At 39.4% G+C, this 20,733-nt stretch overlaps 1 protein-coding gene across 3 annotated transcripts in view; it reads right to left on the reverse strand.

The window, feature by feature from the left end:
- The window catches only part of BCAT1 (branched chain amino acid transaminase 1), a 118,582-nt gene that overhangs the window by 51,412 nt on the left and 46,437 nt on the right, over window positions 1-20,733 (reverse strand). For all 3 annotated transcript variants that reach the window (XM_070619318.1, XM_070619317.1, XM_070619319.1), the window contains exons 3-4: window positions 18,126-18,326; window positions 7,209-7,319 (exon numbers count right to left, since the gene is read on the reverse strand). In XM_070619318.1, the coding sequence (XP_070475419.1) occupies window positions 7,209-7,319; window positions 18,126-18,326 (312 nt within the window). The remainder of the gene's footprint in view (window positions 1-7,208; window positions 7,320-18,125; window positions 18,327-20,733) is intronic.

The raw sequence follows: 20,733 nt of genomic DNA on the forward strand, positions 1-20,733 counted from the left end.
TGTTGCAGGCAGAGGAGGAGAGAGAAGAAAGACTTAAAAGAAATGAAGAAACTCTCCGAGAATTATCAGACACAATTAGGAGATGCAACGTAAGGATTATAGGTATACCAGAGGGAGAAGAGAAGGAGAAAGGGGCAGAAAACCTATTCAAAGAAATAATGGCTGAGAACTTCCCAAATCTGGTGAGGGAGATGGATCTTCAGGTGACAGAAGCCAATAGATCTCCAAACTTTATCAATGCAAGAAGACCAACTCCACGGCATATAGTAGTGAAGCTAGCAAAAGTCAACGACAAGGAGAAAATATTAAGGACAGCCAGGCAAAAGAAACTAACCTACAAAGGAACCCCCATCAGGCTATCAGCAGATTTCTCAGCAGAAACTTTACAGGCTAGAAGAGAGTGGAATGATATATTCAAAAATCTGAAGGACAAAAACCTACAGCCGAGAATTCTCTACCCAGCGAAAATATCCTTCAAATACAATGGAGAAATAAAAACTTTCCCAGATAAACAAAAATTAAGGGAGTTCATTGTCACAAAACCTCCTCTTCAGGAAATCCTCAGGAAAACCCTCATTCCTGAAAAATCCAAAAAAGGAAAGGGGCTACAAAACCAAGAGCAGAGGAGATAAGTAGAAGGACAACAACAGAGAGTAGCAGCTCTACATCAGAACAGATTAAACCATGGGACGAGAAACAAAGGAAACTGAAGAAAACCGGAAAACAAGACACAAAATGGTAGTGGTAGGCCCCCACGTCTCAATAATCACTCTAAATGTAAATGGATTGAACTCCCCAATCAAAAGACACAGAGTGGCAGGATGGATCAAAGAACAAGATCCAACAATATGCTGCCTCCAGGAAACACACCTCAGCCCCAAAGACAAACACAGACTCAGAGTGAAGGGATGGAGAACAATACTCCAAGCTAATAATGAACAAAAGAAAGCAGGTGTCGCTATACTAATATCAGACAAGGTAGATTTCAAAGCAAAACAGATAAAGAAAGACAAAGAGGGTCAGTATATAATGATAAAAGGGACTCTCCACCAAGAAGACATAACACTTATAAATATATACGCACCCAACACAGGAGCACCAAAATTTGTAAAGCAACTCTTAATAGAACTAAAAGAAGACATCAACAACAATACAATAATAGTAGGGGACCTCAACACACCATTAACACCAATGGACAGAACATCCAGACAGAAAATCAACAAGGAAATAATAGAATTAAATGAAAAATTAGACCAGATGGACTTAATAGATATATATAGAACACTTCATCCAAAAACAGCAGGTTACACATTCTTCTCAAGTGCACATGGAACATTCTCAAGGATTGACCATATTTTGGGAACCAAAGCAAACATCAATAAATACAAGAGAGTTGAAATAATATCAAGCATCTTTTCTGATCATAACGCTATTAAACTAGAAATCAACTACAAGAAAAAAGCAGAGAAAGGTGCAAAAATGTGGAGACTAAACAACACGCTTCTCAACAAACAATGGATCATTGAAGAAATTAAAGAAGAAATCAAATATTATCTGGAGACAAATGAAAATGAGAACACGACATACCAAATCATTTGGGATGCAGCAAAAGCAGTCCTAAGAGGGAAATTCATCGCAATACAGGCTCACCTCACTAAACAAGAAAAAGCTCACATAAGCAACCTCAAACGACACCTAACAGAACTAGAAAAAGAAGAACAAACAAGGCCCAGAGTCAGTAGAAGGAGGGAAATAATAAAAATAAGAGCAGAAATAAATGATATTGAAACAAAAAAGACAATAGAAAGGATCAATGAAACAAAGAGTTGGTTCTTCGAAAGAATTAACAAAATTGACAAACCCCTAGCCAGACTCACCAAGAAAAGAAGAGAGAAATCGCAAATTAATAAAATCAGGAATGACAGAGGAGAAATCACAACAGATACCAATGAAATACAAGAGATCATAAGAGAATACTATGAAAAACTATATGCCAACAAATTGAACAACCTGGAAGAAATGGACAAATTCCTAGACTCCTACAATCTCCCCAAACTGAATCAGGAAGAAATGGAGAATCTGAATAGACCAATCACAAGTAAGGAAATAGAAACGGTAATCAAAAACCTCCCCAAAAACAAGAGTCCAGGACCAGACGGCTTCTCTGGAGAATTCTACCAAACATTCAAAGAAGACTTAATACCTATTCTCCTCAAACTGTTCCAGAAAATTGAGAAAGATGGAGAACTCCCTAACACATTCTATGAAGCCAACATCACTCTGATCCCCAAACCTGACAAGGACAACACAAAGAAGGAGAACTACAGGCCGATATCACTGATGAACATAGATGCAAAAATCCTCAACAAAATTTTGGCAAACCGATTACAGCAATACATCAAAAAGATTATACACCATGATCAAGTGGGATTTATACCAGGGACACAGGGATGGTTCAACATCCGCAAGTCAATCAACGTGATACACTACATCAACAAAATGAAAACCAAAAACCACATGATCATCTCAATAGATGCAGAGAAAGCATTCGACAAGATCCAACACCCATTTATGATAAAAAGCCTCAGTAAAATGGGTATAGAAGGAAAGTACCTCAACATAATAAAGGCCATATATGATAGACCCACAGCCAACATCATACTCAATGGACAAAAGCTGAAAGCCATCCCTCTGAGGACAGGAACAAGACAAGGGTGCCCACTTTCACCACTCCTATTCAACATAGTTCTGGAGGTGCTGGCCAGAGCAATTCGGCAGGAAAAAGAAATAAAAGGAATCCAAATAGGTAACGAAGAAGTAAAACTCTCGTTGTTTGCAGACGACATGATCTTATACATAGAAAACCCCAAAGAATCCACAGAAAAACTATTAGAAATAATCAACAACTACAGCAAAGTAGCAGGGTATAAAATTAACGTGCATAAATCAGTAGCATTTCTATACACTAACAATAAACTAACAGAAAAAGAACTCAAGAACTCTATCCCATTCACAATCGCAACGAAAAGAATAAAATACCTTGGGATAAACTTAACCAAGGAAGTGAAGGATCTATACAATGAAAACTACAAGACTTTCTTGAAAGAAATAGGCGATGACATAAAGAGATGGAAAGACATCCCTTGCACATGGATTGGAAGAATAAACATAGTTAAAATGTCCATACTACCTAAAGCAATATACAGATTCAATGCTATCCCAATCAGAATCCCAAGAACATTCTTCACAGAAATTGAACAAACAATCCTAAAATTCATATGGGGCAACAAAAGACCGCGAATTGCTAAAGCAATCCTGAGCAAGAAAAACAAAGCCGGCGGAATCACAATCCCCGATTTCAAAACATACTACAAAGCTACAGTGATCAAAACAGCATGGTACTGGTACAAAAACAGGTCCACAGATCAATGGAACAGAATTGAAAGCCCAGAGATAAAACCACACATCTATGGACAGCTAATCTTCGACAAAGGAGCAGAGGGCCTACAATGGAGAAAAGAAAGTCTCTTCAACAAATGGTGCTGGGAAAACTGGACAGCCACATGCAAAAGATTGAAAATTGACCATTCTTTTTCACCACACACCAAAATAAACTCAAAATGGATCAAAGACCTAAAGATTAGGCCTGAGACAATAAGTCTTTTGGAAGAGAATATAGGCAGTACACTCTTTGACATCAGTTTCAAAAGAATCTTTTCGGACACTGTAACTCCTCAGTTGAGGGAAACAATAGAAAGAATAAACAAATGGGACTTCATCAGACTAAAGAGCTTCTTCAAGGCAAGGGAAAACAGGATTGAAACAAAAAAACAGCTCACTAATTGGGAAAAAATATTTACAAGCCACTTATCCGACAAAGGGTTAATCTCCATAATATACAAAGAACTCACACTGCTTAACAACAAAAAAACAAACAACCCGATCAAAAAATGGGCAGAGGACATGAACAGACATTTCTCAAAAGAAGATATGAATATGGCCAATAGACACATGAGAAGATGTTCATCATCGCTAATCATCAGGGAAATGCAAATCAAAACTACACTAAGATATCACCTTACCCCCGTTAGATTGGCAAAAACATCCAAAACCAAGAACGACAAATGTTGGAGAGGTTGTGGAGAAAGAGGAACCCTCATACACTGTTGGTGGGAATGCAAACTGGTACAGCCACTATGGAAAACAGTATGGAGATTTCTCAAAAAGTTAAAAATAGAAATACCCTATGACCCAGCCATCCCATTACTGGGTATCTATCCTAAGAACCTGATATCAGATATCTCAAGAGTCCGTTGCACCCCTATGTTCATCGCAGCATTATTTACAATAGCCAAGACGTGGAACCAGCCTACATGCCCAGAAACTGATGATTGGATAAAGAAGATGTGGTATATATACACAATGGAATACTGCTCAGCCATAAAAAAAGACGAAATTGGCCCATTCACAACAATGTGGATGGACCTCGAGGGCATTATGTTAAGTGAAATAAGTCAGTCAGAGAAAGACGAACTCTATATGACTCCACTCATAGGTAGAAATTAGTATATTGAGAAGGAGATCTGATCGGTGGTTACCAGGGAAAAGGGGGGGTGGGGGGAGGGTACGGAGGGGGAAGTGGTGTACCCACAACATGACTAACAAAAATGTACAACTGAAATCTCACAAGGTTGTAATCTATCATAACATTAATAAAAAAAAAAAAAAAAATGATTATCTTTGTCTACTGAAAAAAAAAAAAAAAAAAAAAACCACAAAGTGTAACTGTCACCTTAAGATAGGAAAGGATGCTTAAATAGGAGACATAAAGCACAAATCATAAAGAAAAAAATGTATACAATTTGACTATTTAAAACTTAAGGACTTCTGTTCTTCAAAAGATACAACAACAGGGGGCCAGCCCCATGGCCAAGTGGCTAAGTTCGCGCGCTCCACTTCAGTGGCCCAGGGTTTCACCGGTTTGGATCCTGGGTGCAGACCTGGCACCGCTCATCAAGCCATGTTGAGGCGGCATCCCACAAGCCACAAGTAGAAGGATTCACAACTTAAAAAAAAAGATACAATAACCTGGGGGCTGGATGTGTGGGGTGGTGGTTGAGTTCACATACTCCACTTTGGCGGCCTGGGGCTCACGGGTTCAGATCTGGGGCAGAGACCTACATGCCATGCTGAGGCGGCATCCCACACACAAAATAGAGGAATATTGGCATAGATGTTAGCTCAGCAACAATCTTTCTCGGGCAAAAAGAGGCAGAGTGGCAACAGATATTAGCTCAGGGCAGATCTTTCTCATCCAAAAAAAAAAAAGGTACAATAAACTGGGTGACATTATTTGCAACAAATAACTAACAATGGATTGTAACTGGAATATGTTAAGATATCCTGAAAATCAATAAGAAAGGGACAGATAACCCAGCAGGAAAAGGGGCAAAAGTAAAGAATAGTTTATTTCTATGGAGAAGAAGTTTCCACATGTTAAATGGGTGACAGTTTGTAAAATAAGTAGTTTCTACTCACTTGGCAGGGCAGAGAAACATACTTTCAGAGATGTGATGGGTTATCCAAGGTCGAAATGAGTCAGAAACAAGCATCTGAATAGAGCTCATGACATCAGGATTTGGCTATTTAAATACTAACCTATGACAGTGATCACAATGTAGCAATGTTACAGAAATCGGGACTGCTAATCACATAGGACATATCCTCACCTGTGTCACCTGCTTGGGTCTCTGGTACTGCTGTCTAGAGATAAGAGTTGATGGAAAGAGAACTTGGACTAGGTGACAAAAAACTTACATCCAATTTCTTGCCCTGTCCCTTTACTTTGTGTGACTTTAGGCAAGTCATTTAACCTCTCTAGGCTCGAGTTTTCCTTTCTGTACAAAGGTACTACTGAAATTTATAATACCAACTTTTTTTCTCTCTTTTTTTTCCTTTTTGAGGAAGATCAGCCCTGAGCTAACATCTGCTGTCAATCCTCCTCTTTTTGCTGAGGAAGACTGGCCCTGAGCTAACATCCGTGCCCATCTTCCTCTACTTTATATGTGGGATGCCTACCACAGCATGGCTTGCCAAGCAGTGCCATGTCCACACCCAGGATCCGAACTGGCAAACCCCGGGCCACCAAAGCGTAACATGCGCACTTAACCATTGCGCCACCAGGCCGGCCCCTCAATACCTACTTTCTTGACAATGGTTTATTATTATGATTGAACAGACAAAGAATGTAAAACCACATACAACAGTTTGTAGCAGAGCTGATGTCCAAAAAAATGTTGCTTCCCTTTCCTTCTGTCCTCATTTAACAAGTTTTCCCAGTGACCTGTGTGTAATGGTAGAAGAGTGAAACTGGCACTGAGTACAAAGAACTTACCTGAATTTCCCTTCCGCTACCATATTATGGCCTCTGAAGGGGCGGTGAAGCGTGGTTACAAAAATAGAAGGAAGAGCCTAGCTAAGAAGGAGTAGCTACTTAGATTTAGCTGTTCCCAGGGTCTTCAATGTACAGCTTGGGCTAGGATCCTGATGGTTAGGTACTCAAATAAGTAAAAGAAGGAAAACACTTCTTTCAGTTCAAAAAGGCAGCATAGTCACAGCCCAGGGCATAGAAGTGATCAAAGTCACCTCCTACCTAGAGTCTAAACCCAACCTATCTTACAATGAATTCTGCTCCACAACAAACAACGCTACAGCCAGGATCCAATGGCCACGAGAAACCATTTTGATAGCCTTTTTCTTTTTTAAATAAACTTAGAGTAAAATAGCAAAATAATTAATTAAATCACATATGCTTGCTAGTGTCTAAAGCAATTAAGCAAAATACCCCCAAACACCCGTGTGGTACACCATCCTGTTTTCTGCTTTCAATATTATAATTTCATACGGTCTTTAAATTTTATTTATTTCAGTTTGAGGCATATTTTTCTTCCTTATGCTTTTATTTCCTACACACACATTAATCCCCCACAGACAGTCATAAAGAAATAAATTGTGGGATTGCCAAATGGTATTGGTTATTTTCTTGTATTTTTACCTCACTAGTTGCAAAGTACATCAGAAATAACTTCACTGTGCATACGGTTCATACTGAATATTGATCTAAGTATTCAGAAATTATTTGTTTGGTGGTAAATTCAGAGACTCATTATATTAAGAGAAACACAAAAGAAACTCCTAAATTTACCTACCGGCAAAGTTGTCCTCACAGCAGACCGGTACATTCTATCCATGTTGAGCTTTGGCCGAAACAGTCGAATTTTATTATCGACTCCTCGAAATGCCTTGAATCCTTCAAATAACTGAAGATAAGAGAGAAATAAATGTTAGGGGGTAACTAAATGAAAACAATCCCTGCGTTCAAAAGACTGTCTTTTCTATGGGCGCTCCTCTCTTCCATCATGTAAAGCTATTGACAGAGACCTCAACCAGAGATCCCTAAATCTAGCAAAGCCAACAGCTGACAGAGTGCTTAGAGTAACTGGGATAAAAAGAAGTCCTTTTATTACCAAAATCTGGTGGGAATTCAGTTATCCTTTGCTTAACAGGACCTACATTGCTAAATAACACATCAACGGACGTGGGGAGCAAACATCGCCACACAAGGGCTCACCGCCCAGACAAAGGAATGGAAACCAAAGGACCCACAGCGCCCTGCCCCCCACAATACCCATGTATCTTTTCATTTAATCTGGCTCATTCAGACTCTGGATAGTAAATAATCTAGATGTGACCAGAGCTGGTTCAGCTCCCCCCGTCATAGAAACCAAGCACCCCAAGACTATACTATGTTAGGGCCATGCCACCTTTCTCAAAGTGCCAGCACAGACAAAACACTGTGCAGAAATGTGAAAAGACTTTGAAGTAGGTACCTGCTGATAAATACGGAGAAAAGAGAAAAATCAATCATTGCAGTGGGAAAATGTTAACACAGGTGCTCTAAGTAACTGATAGAACAGACTAAAACTCAGTAAAAATAAGGGAGATTTGATCAGGAACAACAAACTAAGCATACAGACCTGCACACACCACCTGCAGAATGCAAGTTCTTTTCCCATGTTTCCAACCATAAGATAAGCCAGAAATCAATACCAAAAAAATAACTACAAAATAGCCACATTTTGGGCAAGAAACCCATTCCTAAATAAAGTATGAGTCAAAGAAGAAAAATAATGGAAATTAGAAAATATGTTGAACTGAATGAAAATGAAAAGTAGGGCCTTTAGAAGCTTATAGCCTTGAGGTTACATAAGAAAAGAAATATAAATCACGTAGCACAATGAAAAAGTATAAAATTAGATTTTATTTAAGTATAAATATATGAGTAATTTATTAAAAGTAATAGGAGTAAAGCTTCAGTTGAAAGATAAGCTGTCAGATTGGACTCCACTGATAATATCCAAAACAAAAAGACATAAAAAGCAATATATTGTACAAATACTTCATAAAATAAAGCTGGTGAGGTTATATTGCTAAATATAAGACAAAACAGACTTTAAGGCAAGAAGCATTACTGGAGATAACGAAGGTAACTTCATAAGGTTCAACTGACTTCACCATTTTTAAACTGTACATACTTGATATAGGTTGAAATACATGTAAAGATTATATGATAATCTCATTGAGTAATACAGATGCAAAATACACACAGGGATAACACAGCGTGACTAAGTTGGATTTATCCCAGGAACAGAGGTTGGTTTAACATTAGAAAATCAATTAATGAAATTCATTATATAAACAGAATATGTGAAAAAAAAAAACTATATGACCATCTCATTAGATGCAGTAAATGCATCTGATAAAATTGAACCTTCATTTATGATTTTTAAAAAGTTTCCTAGATGACTAAGAAAAAAAGGGAACTTCCTTAAGTGACAAAGGATATCTACAGTAAACTTGCAGCAAACATTATACTTAACGGTAAAATTTAAAGCTTTCCTCTTCAGACTGAGAATCTCACACATCGCCTGCTGTGACTACTGTAGATCAACATTGTACTACCAATATAATAGGGCAAGAATAATGAAATAAAAAGCATAAAATTTGGAGAAGGAAAAAGTAAAACTGTCATAGATCACAAAACATAGATAAGATTAAGTATGTAGAAAATCAAGAAAAACTGACAAACTTTTGAAATTATTTGTTTAGGCGAGGTAGCCAGACGCAAAATTATATTCCTATGAAACAGGAGCAGTTAGAAAATAAAAACGCTATTTACGATAGAATCAAATGCAATACTTAGGTGGAGGAAAATCTAACAAGAGAAGTGAAAGACCTACAAGAAAAATATAAAAGTCCACCAAGTCATTAAAGACATAAGCAAATGTAGAAAGCAATCCCACGCTCACGGTTTGAAAGACTCAATATGATAAAGATGCCAACTCTTCCGGGTTGAAAGACTCAATATGATAAAGATGCCAACTCTTCCCAAATTGATTCACAGATTAAATGCAATACAAATGAAAATCACGTCAGGGCATTTTATTTTCTTCTAACAAACTGAACTACAAAAGTTGGCAGACGTGATACACTGAATCTGAAAGTTATATGTCAAGAAATATCCAAGGCATTCTTGAAGAGCAAAATAGAAAGACTTGTCCTAACAGATATCAAGACTTATTATAATGATTTGGAGACTAAGACAGTGTGGCATTTGTGCACATAGGCAAGTAAAACAGTGAAACAGAATAGAGATCTCGATAGACAAGACAAGGCAACATAAATGAAGATCTAGAAGCAGACCCATGCGTATATGATAGAGGTGGCATGACAGTATCAGAAAGAAAAGAATAGTCTTTTTCTTTTTTTAAAGATTGGCCCTGAGCTAACATATGTTGTCAATCTTCTTTTTTTTCCTTCTTCTCCCCAAAGCCCCCAGTACATAGTTGTATATTCTAGTTGTAGGTCCTTCTAGTTGTGGCATGTGGGATGCCGCCTCAGTGTGGCCTGATGAGCGGTGCCATGTACGCGCCCAGGATCCGAACCAGCAAAACCCTGGGCAGCCGAAGTGGAGCGCATGAATTTAACCACTCGGCCACAGGGCCAGGCCCAAGAACAGTCTTTTTTAATGGTGTTGGGACAATTAGGTATGAGCAGGGGGAAAAAAACAAACGGGATTCCTACTTCATACAAAAATCAATTTCTAAGATTAAAGACCTAACTGTGAAACACAACATCAATAATATAGGAAGATGTCTTCATAATCGAGGGATAAGAAAATTCTTTACACAGGACACAGAAGTACCAAACACATAACAAAGATAGATGAATACAACTTTTTAAAATTCAAATTCCTTGTCGTCAAAAAATTATAGAGAGTAAAAAGACAGAGTGTGGAAGATATTTAAAACACATATAACTGACAAAGGACCTATATCCAAAATACATAAAGTACTTTTATACTTTTACAAATCAAAAAGAAAGACAACACGATAGTAAAGGGAGCAAAAGACTGGAACAAGCAGGCACTTCAAATAAGAAGATACCTAACTGACCAATAAACATCTGACAAGACGTTCAACCTCTCTAGAGAAGTAGAAATTAATAGCACAATAACATGCCATTACATTAAATGGGCTAGGAGCCAGCCCGGTGGTACAGCGGTTAAGTTCACATGTTTCGCTTTGGCGGTCCAGGGTTTGCCAGTTCAAATCCCAGGTGCGGACATGGCAATGCTTGGCAGACCATGCTGTGGTAGGCGTCCCACATATAAAATAGAGGAAAACGGGCATGGATATTAGCTCAGGGCCAGTCTTCCTCAGCAAAAAGAGGAGGATTAGCAGATGTTAGCTCAAGGTTCATCTTCCTCAAAAAAATAAAATAAAATAAATGAATGAATAAAATAAATGGGCTAAAATTTTAAAATCCGGCTATACTAAGAGTTGTCAAGGTTTATGAGTCATGGTTGAACTAGTTGCTAATTCACGGCTGGTATAAAAATTGATAAAACCACTAGGGAAAACAGTTTCCCTCTTCTTATAAGACTGAGAATATATCCAATACTAGCAACACATTCCTAGATATATCCCTAAGCAGCATTTCTCAAATGTTTTTGGTGTCAGGATGCCTTTACACCCCTAAAAATTATGAAGGCCCCAAGGAGCTTTTATTTATAAGGTAATTCTACCAATATTCACCATAGAAATTAGGAGTGAGAAATTGTTAATTATTTATTAATGATAACAAACTATGTAACATGTTAAAATATTTTAATGAAAAATATCTATATTTTCCAAAAGAATTAGTGTTAAGTGTGGCATTGTCTTAAATTATTGCAAATTTAATGTTTGGCTTAACGGAAGACAATTAGCTTCTCATATCTGTTTCTCTTTCAATCTCTTGCAATATGTTGTTTTGGCTGAAGTACACAAAGAAACCCAGTCTCAGACAGACATGCAGTCGAGAAAGAGAAAAGTATTTTTTTATATTCTTTTTTTTTTTGAGGAAGATTAGCCCTGAGCTAACATCTGCTGCCAATCCTCCTCTTTTTGCTGAGGAAGATTCACCTGAGCTAACATCCATGCCCATCTTCCCCTCCTTTATATGTGGGATGCCTACCACAGCATGGCTTGCCAAGCAGTGCCATGTCCACACCCAGGATCTGAACTGGCGAACCCCAGGCCACTGAAGCGGAATGTCAGAACTTAACTGCTGTGCCACCAGGATGGCCCCAGGAAAAGTATTTTTAAGAGCCTTTTCAGATAGTTGTGGATATTCTTCCTTGATCCTACACCAAAACTTGACAAGCGGTGGTTCCTTAAAGGTTAGTTATAATGTGGAATCTGAAACTCTATCAATGAAGCTTTCATACTTGGTTAATTAATTAAAATCCAATAGTCTTTCAGTCAAGGTTCAAGTGAGAAGAAGCAGAATCAGTAGGAAATACGTGTAACATTAACAGATTTATTGGAAGAAATTGGCCAATGAATTTATGGAGGCTGGCTAAGCGAGTCAGAAACCCACAGGACAGGCAGCCAGAAAGAGAAGATCACAAGCAGGCTGGACCCCAGAGATGTGAGCCGCAGCCTATCCACAGGTGGCAGTCAGGAAGGGAGAGATCCAGGAAAAGAATGAACCTGCAGGTCTAGCTGCTGTGTGGTCTCTCACCTCACAGAAGTCCTAAGGTCAGGCTCACCCCGAATAAGCTCCCTGTTGATTAACTTTAAATCAACTGATCGGGGATTTTAATCACATCTGCAAAATTCCTTCACAATAGTCCCTAGGTTAGTGTTTGACTGAATAACAAGAAGGTGTGTGTATGCAACAAAACGGCCACTGCCTCCCTCTGTTCTCCATTGCTCACAAGAGAACGTCTTATAGTCCATGCTAACCAGGAAAGTAAACATGAAAATCTGGGGACTGTAGTTCAGACTAGCCAAATTGACACATCAAAACCACGTAGTCAGGACTGACGCCATGGCCTAGTGGTTAAGTTTGGTGCACTCCACTTTGGTGGCCCAGGTTTGGTTCCCAGGCGCGGACCTACACCATTCGGCAGCAGCCACGCTGGGGCAGTGAGGCACATACAAAAAAGAGGAAGACTGGCAACAGACATTAGCTCAGGGTAAATCTTCCTCAGCAAAAAAGAAAAAAAGCCATCATAGTCTATCTTGTACTTTGAATGGATCCTTACTCATGCATAAATTTGCAATGTCATGCAATGGTCATTTGGAAAATGTTGGTTTACTGCGTTATGCAGACCTTCCAAAGGTTAACACTTTTTTCATACTCCCTCTGTATATATTTTTTCATACTATATATAGAAATATATTTTAAAACCTGTTAATATCACCACCAATATCATTAGAAAATTCTTTAACAATTGAAAGGGTCAAGTCATGGTAGTGAATATAAGTTTCCCCAAATTCGAATTTTCACTTGAGAGCTAGAATTTTATCACTGGCAACAAACACGATCCATTGTTTTGCTCGAAGTGACAGGCTCATTTTCAAGAAAACACCTGCAAAATGCTCAAGTCTGAATAACGATACTTTGTTCTTTCCAGTAAAAATGGTTCTCGATGAAAAAAGCAGCCGGCTCAGCTCACCACACACAACAATCACACGATTTCTTTTCCTTGCAGTGCCACAGTACTTCAGTACACAAAAGTACTTTATGTGAAGTTGCTTTCATCACACAGAATATTAAAATGACATTTACTTAAGAGTCAAAATTTAACAGAATTGATCATTGTTACTGCTTCACCAAGAACATTCTTAAGCAAGGCTGACATTCTTTTTATCCTGCAACGCAGACAGCAAAGAATATAACGAGTAACCAGAGACGCTGAGCATCAGTTTTACCTAGTGCAAATGTCAACACAGTGAAAAAGAAAAATGTCATGGTAGTATTGTAAAAAATGTTTTAAACTTTACGATCTCTTGGAAGGGGAGCCTAGGGGTCTGTGGACCACACCTTGAGAACTGCTAAGTTAGAGAAACTTATAAACAAGTACACCAACATACTATGTACAAGAAAGTTCACAGAAGGAAATTGCACAAATGTCCGTCAACAATAGACTGAATATATTCACATAAAGGAACACTATTACTACAAAGAACACAAAGTGGTACCTACCACCCTTAGACCCAGGCAACCAGGGGCTCTGCCCTGAGCCCCACTCTTTAGAACGGCTCTCCTCCCTGCCTTCTTCCAGCTGTGACCTTCCTCTTGGAGCAGGTAGTCGGCTGGACCTTGAGTTCCTTTTCTAAACCAGACTCCAAGTACCCAGTTCTCTAGAGTTCTCTGTCCAAATGGCCTTGATCTCATTTTTAGGGCCTGAATGGGCCTCCTCAGGTTCATCCTCCCAAGAACAGGCAGCACCAGTGGTGTGCCCATGCCCAAGTCCAAGGGATGGCCAGGGGTCATCTGTTTGCAAGTAGAGTGGGTATCTACACATGTGTGTGCAAGGCCCCTTGTGGTACAGGAGGCAGCTAGAACAGGAAGAGATAGAGAGGATGACCCACGGGGTCTCTCTGCTTGCACTTTTGTCCTAAGCCCCACAGATGTTAGGGTTGATGCTGGATGGATAGATCTTACATAATACTGAGCTAAAAATTAGGTTCACACACACAATATAACGTCATTTACACAAAGTTCAAAAAGAGGCAAAATACAGTGTTAGAGATACAGATAATTCAGAAAGAAAAGCAAAGAAAGGTCACCACAAAACTAAGAATGAGGGATGCTAGAAGACACAGTTTACAACGTGGAAGGGACACACGAAGGCTTCTAGGATGCTCAAGTGCTCTATTTCTTTACCTGGATGGTAGCTATACGAGCATTCATTTATAAGTATTCACTAAATAGTAATATATGTTATCTATTTCTTCAAATTATGTTTTATTTCACTAAATATTTAACCTGAAAATAAAATGCCTGTTATCAAGTTTCCTTTTCTTTCATCCATGTTTCCTACTCACAGTTCACATTTCTCTCCTTCACTATTTGAAACCTTCATATATTTATCTATTAAAAAATACTTTCAGAATTCATGAAACCACATGTAGTTGCAGATCTCAAAATAAAATGAATTCTAGGAGCAATAGGGCTATTGAGTGGAGGAAAAAGATGTCCAAGGAGATTACTCATGTATCTACTTTGGGATGAAAAAATTACAACTATTATTGAACGTAAGAATCAAGTTGGCATCCAATAATATGATGTCATAAGTGTGTCAGTATAAGAGAAACAGTCACACCGATGGAAAAGCCTGAAACATGAATGTTTCAAATGCAGCATTTGGGAAGAATACCTTTGAAATAAAGTATCTGCCTAAGTTCTTTAGTGGGGATTAAAAAAAAAGACAAGAAAGAATTCCTGAGGGTGACATCACGGGTAGTTGGCTCACCATCCTATGCCCTGCACTCTGCAGAGTTCTGGGCATTATAGTAGGCACTCAACAGCCATTGAATAGGTGACTAGGAAATGGAATCAGTATGCCTGAGACGACTGAGGGACCCTGAGGTTCTCTGCACAAGGCAGTCACCCTTCCTAAATTCCTGTGATACTGTCCTAAGAGCTGACCTATTTAACCTAAGAGCCCAATCTGACAAACGGCAACCAAATGTATCACTCTATCTCCCGGTTTATCACTGAGAGATGTGAGGCTGTATTTTCCAAAAATGAGCACACAATATTTCCAGTCCCACGTGCTCTTCTAGAACCTTGACATTCCTCATCAAGAGATGGAGTGTAGGGGCCGGCCTCGTGGCCGAGTGATTAAGTTCACACGCTCTGCTTCGGCGGCCCAGGGTTCGGCCGGTTCGGATCCTGGCCATGGACCTAGCACCACTCATCAGGCTGTGCTGAGGCGGCGTCCCGCATAACACAACCAGAAGGACCTACAACTAGAATATACAGCTATGTATTGGGGGGCTTTGGGGAGAAGAAGAAGGAAAAAAAAGAAGATTGGCAACAGTTGTTAGCTCAGCTGCCAATCTTTAAAAAAGAAAAAGAGATGAAGCGTACATCCCCTCCTTTTGAACTTGGGCAGGCCTTTGTGACCACCATGACAATACAGTATGGCAGAAGTTAACGCTGTGTGATTTGAGGGTAGGGCATAAAAAACAAGAGAGCTTCTATCTGGGCTCAGTCTCTTGAAACACAGCTTTGGAGCCTGAGTCACTGTGTACAAAGTCTGACTACCCTGATGCCATAGCATGCTTGAGAGACAGGAGCGAGGCCAGAAGAGTCCCAGCTTTTCAGTCCCCAGCTCTTTGGGTTTCCCCGCCCAGGCACCAGATATCTGAGTCAGGAAGCCTTTGAGCCGACTCCAAGCCCAGCCACTATCTGACAGCGACCACATGAGAGACCTAAAACAACAACCACTTAGCCATCCTAGTCAACCCCCAGAATCATGACAGATAATAAAACGGATGGTTGGTGTTGTACACCGTTAATTTTGTTACATTGCAACAGATAACTGATGCAATACATAATCCAGATCTGAATGCAAAACATTTTTTGTATTTATATCCTAAGTGGACACTAACAACACAGAGAAGATTTCAGTTTTTATTTAACAAAAATAGTAGTCTGGGATTTTTTTTCTGAAACTACTCTGATCACAAAAATCTAAATCAGCAAAACTAATCAAACTCGCCTTCCAACTCATCTAAATAGAGTTCCAGTGAGTTTTCAAAACCCAATGGCCATCAAAATCTTTTTTAACTTTCAAAAATGAAATTAACCCAGGGGCTGGCCCTGGGGCGTAGTGGTTAAGTGTGGTGTGCTCAGCTTCAGTGGCCCGGGTTCGAGGGTTCAGATCCCAGGCACAGACCTATACCACTCATCAGGCATGCTGTGGCAGAGACCCACATATAAAATAGAGGAAGACTGGCAACGACGTTAGCTCAGGGCTAATCTTCCTCTAGAAAAAAAATAGAGGAAGACTGGCACAAATGTTAGCTTGGCAAATCTTCCCCAGCAAGCAAAAAAAAAAAAAAAAAAGAGACATTAATCCTTTCTCATTTACTTCCCATAGGCCAACAGTTCTCAAAATGTAGTCCCTGGAGCAGCAGTATTAACATGACACGGGAACATGTTAGAAACTCTGAGGGTGGAGCCAGGTGATTCTGATGGATGCTAAGTTTGAAATCCACTGCCCTGGGGTTTGTCATATTCCTTCTTTCAAATTTATAAGCACTTTCTTTATTTCATTTGCTCTTCATTATACTCTACAATGCAGGCAAGGGCAGCTACCATTCTTATTTTATAATTGAAGAGACTGAGGCTTGGAGTAGATAATGAAAGAACTTATCCACGTTGATACAATTAAGACACAGAGCTGAGAATGGCAACTTACATGCCTAAGTTTAACATCTGCTGGATACACTTAGGCAGTGAATGCTTCCAAATTATTCGAATTTATAGTTTTGAACAAGCTAATTGGTCAGGCTTCTTGATAATTTTAGTGTATATGTTTAGGGGTGACATCACAGGGAGCAGGAACTTGGCATTTGAACGCTGACTCCCCCATTAATGCTGTGTAATCTTGGCGAAGAAACTTAACTTTCCTGAACCTGCCTCTGTGCGGGCTACTTCTAATAATAGTACTTCAGGGGTTAACAATAACAGCTAACAACTGGGCTCTGACTCCACACCAAGCAGGGCTCTACATGCTGAAATGAGTTATCTTCTTTTATCCTTCTAGTAACACTGTGAGGTAGGAATTATTACTACCTCAATTTTAGAGGTAAAGAAATTGAAGCACAAAGTGACTAAATACATTTCCCAGATCACAGAACTCCCTGTGGAGCAAGACAGACAGAACTGGAGCCCAGGAAGTCTGACCCCAGAACCTAAACGCTTGATCTTATGCTTTCTCACTTAAAATAACTAAATGAGATGATCCATATGCGGTATCTAGTACAGGGCACACTGCAGGAATTCATAAACACAGGGAGTTATTTTATCGCTATCGTTACAAATATTTTGTATTACCATCTTTTGGTCCCTTCATAGGTAGGCCACTGCTATTTCCAGCACCCCAATATTCTAGGAAAGATGTCCAATAAATTAAAAATGGGTGAACAAAATGAAGGTGAAGGGAACAGGGAGTATATTGTGTATCTGGCTAAGTGTGTATCCTGAGAAGGACCAGTGACGGCATTCTCTGAATATTTAACATTTTATGCTTATAATTACTCCACTCAAACCTGAAGGATCACATTTAATTACAGGTCCCTTAACACGCATAACCACATGTTACCGGTGGTCATAAAAACATGCAGTTAGCATTAAAATCTAAACATAATATTCTACTCAATGACCCCTTCTCAATCATTAGAAGATCTAAGAGAGGTGACAGTAAAATATTAACAGTACTGGCTTTTCGATTGCTAATTTTCTTACCAATTGTGCTTCCTCTTTGCTCTCAATGACTTTGTTACTGACGTTACAGAAAATTCAATATTATCTGAAAAATTAGTTAAGACTTACCTTCAATCCAACTGTCTACAGGAAAAGTTTTAAAGACATTTATGACTTCCTTGAGTAAATATGATAAAGCGCCCAGCCCCCAAAACCTGTTGTAGCATGGGGAGCTCCTTAGTACCTACAGTAAAGACCAAGCACATCGGCATCGTTAATTCCCATGTACTTACTTCCACTGCATAGTGGAAAGCCGAGGTGCCAGGATGCATGGATAGGTTTTGAAGAGGCTTGATATGTGGTTTCTCCCATCCAAACTCTGAGGACCACTCCACTGTCAACATGTGATCCGTGAAAACAGTTCCAAAAACCAGAGTATTTGGGTCTGGTTTTTCCTTTAAAACGGTAGCTGGTGTGATTATTAGATCTTTAGCCTGGGGAAAAAAAATCAGCACCATTAAAGAAAAGTCACTGAACATCCACTGGCAGCCATGATATAGAGGGTAAAAAGATAAAATTTAAGTCACTGGCTATTAAAAAGTGAAATCCCTTGACTTTTTTCCCCTAACCCTACAACTTACTTATTTTATAACTGGAAGTTTGTACATTTTGACCACCTTCACCCATTTCCCCCACCCCACCCCCACCTGACTTATAAATGTTGGCAACTACCTCAGAAATTTTACAATGCCATGGGAACCAAACAAATCACGCCTGGATTCAGAATTTGGCTTGTTGTTTGAAATCTCTGCAATGTACACTGCCTAACAAATATCAGAAACAAAATTCAGTGATATTTAGAAACAGAGGCAAAAACAGCAGATGGGGTAAAATGATGCAAAAAGGAGAACTCAATCTTTCTTTGTTACCATCATAGGACTCACGTTGAGCATTTGGAAAAGAAGAAAGAAGTGTCTTCTATAATAAAAACAGTGACACGCACAATGACTTGTTACACTAAAATGGATGTCATTAAGAACTGAACTTCTTGGTGATGGTTATCCTCCAACTCTCCCAAAGAATTCTTGGCAGAGCCTTCGAAACCCCCCTGGGTGCACTGGAGAAGAAATGAGCAGACTGAAGCAAATGTTCTCCTCTTTGAAAACAAGAATGAACACTAAGATACCAATCCTCTGTTCTGTGTGGAGGAAACAGAGAACAAAGGACCTCTTATTCAAAGGAAGACAAATAAGAGTAATAGGAAACAACCTCACAGTGCAGCATCTCACCAGCCCCCACAGAGCCAGCCTGCCCATTTCAAATGACCAAACACAGAAGCATACGAACCACAGACAATACCATCATTGACTTTACAACAGCCCTAGAAGGCTGACAAAAGCCACAGGGGAAGGAGCTTTTGGGCCAGTTAAAAAAGCGCTGTTAGGGGCTGGCCCTGTGGCATAGTGGTTAAACTTTGGTGCGCTCTGCTTGGGGGGCCAGGGTTCACATCCTGGGTGTGGACTTACACCACTCATCAGCCATGCGGTGGTGGCAACCCACATATAAAGTGGAAGAGGACTGGCACAGATGTTAGCTCAGGGTTAATCTTCCTCAGCAAAAATAAATAAATAAATAAAATAATAAATTTTTAAAAAATTTTTTAAATGCTATTAACCAGGACAGGTTCAGCTTGTTAACAGCTTGTAAGAGATGTCAAATTCCACTTCTTTTAATCCACAAAAGTGCTCATTTCCATCCAAAACCAAATACAGAACTTCACTTTACATCCTCAGCTTTTACCACTTTTAAAACAATCTAATTACTTCTGATCAGCTCACTGCCTTACAGCTGCCTTAGTCATCTCATAAATTATGAATGATAATCAGTTTTATTTTTAGAATAATATTCAGGCTGAAAATGCATTCTAAAACAACCGGAAAGCTCACATTACAGTGACGCATAAGGCATGAAGGACAACATGTCACTGTAATTTTCAGGCTAGTCTAGCAATGCTACTCTGGAATATGCCAATAAAATGACAAATTTGGGGGGGGAAAAAAAAACCCGACTTTCTTCTGTGGCTATTTAATCCAAGTAAGTTAACTTAAAACCCTTTCCTAAGAGCAAGAAAATAAACTTATTTAAAGGAATACATTCCAGCTAAATTGCTTTGATCCTTGAACCCCATTTCTCTCCTTTTATCCTCTAGATTCAGCAGGATGTTGGGCAAATTTGACATGCAGGCCAATTTTGCCAATTTCTGGCCTATTTTGTAAAAAAAGTTTTAATGAAACATAGTCACAGGATTCTTTTACCTTCAATGATGGCACAGTGCACTAACTATGTCAGAAATCTGATGGCCCTCAAGCCAAAAATATTTATTATCTAGCCCGTTACAAAACATTGTCAAGGGGGCCGGCCCAGTTGTGCAGCAGTTAAGTTCACATGCTCCACTTCAGTGGCCCATAGTTGGCCAGTTTGGATCCCAGGTGTGGACACAGCACCACTTATCAAGCCATGCTGTGGCAGGCATCCCACATATAAAATACAGGACAATGGGCATGGATGTTATCTCAGAGCCAGTCTTCTTCAGCAAAAAGATGAGGATTGGCGGTGGATCTTAGCTCAGGGCTAATCTTCCTCAAAAAAGGAAAAAAAAAATTGCCATTAAAAAAAAAATTGCCAGGCCAGCTCTGTGGCTGACTGGTTAAGTTCGAGCACTCTGCTTCAGTGACCCAGGGTTTCGCCAGTTCAGATCCTGGGCGCAGACATGGCACTGCTCATCAGACAGGCCATGCTGAGGCAGCATCCCACATGCCACAACTGGAAGGACCCACAACTAAAAAAACATTCAATTATGTACCAGGGGGCTTTGGGGAGAAAAAAGAAAAAAGAAAATCT

Source organism: Equus przewalskii, chromosome 5 (assembly GCF_037783145.1).
Source record: "Equus przewalskii isolate Varuska chromosome 5, EquPr2, whole genome shotgun sequence".
In the NCBI taxonomy this organism is placed as follows: domain Eukaryota; kingdom Metazoa; phylum Chordata; class Mammalia; order Perissodactyla; family Equidae; genus Equus; species Equus przewalskii.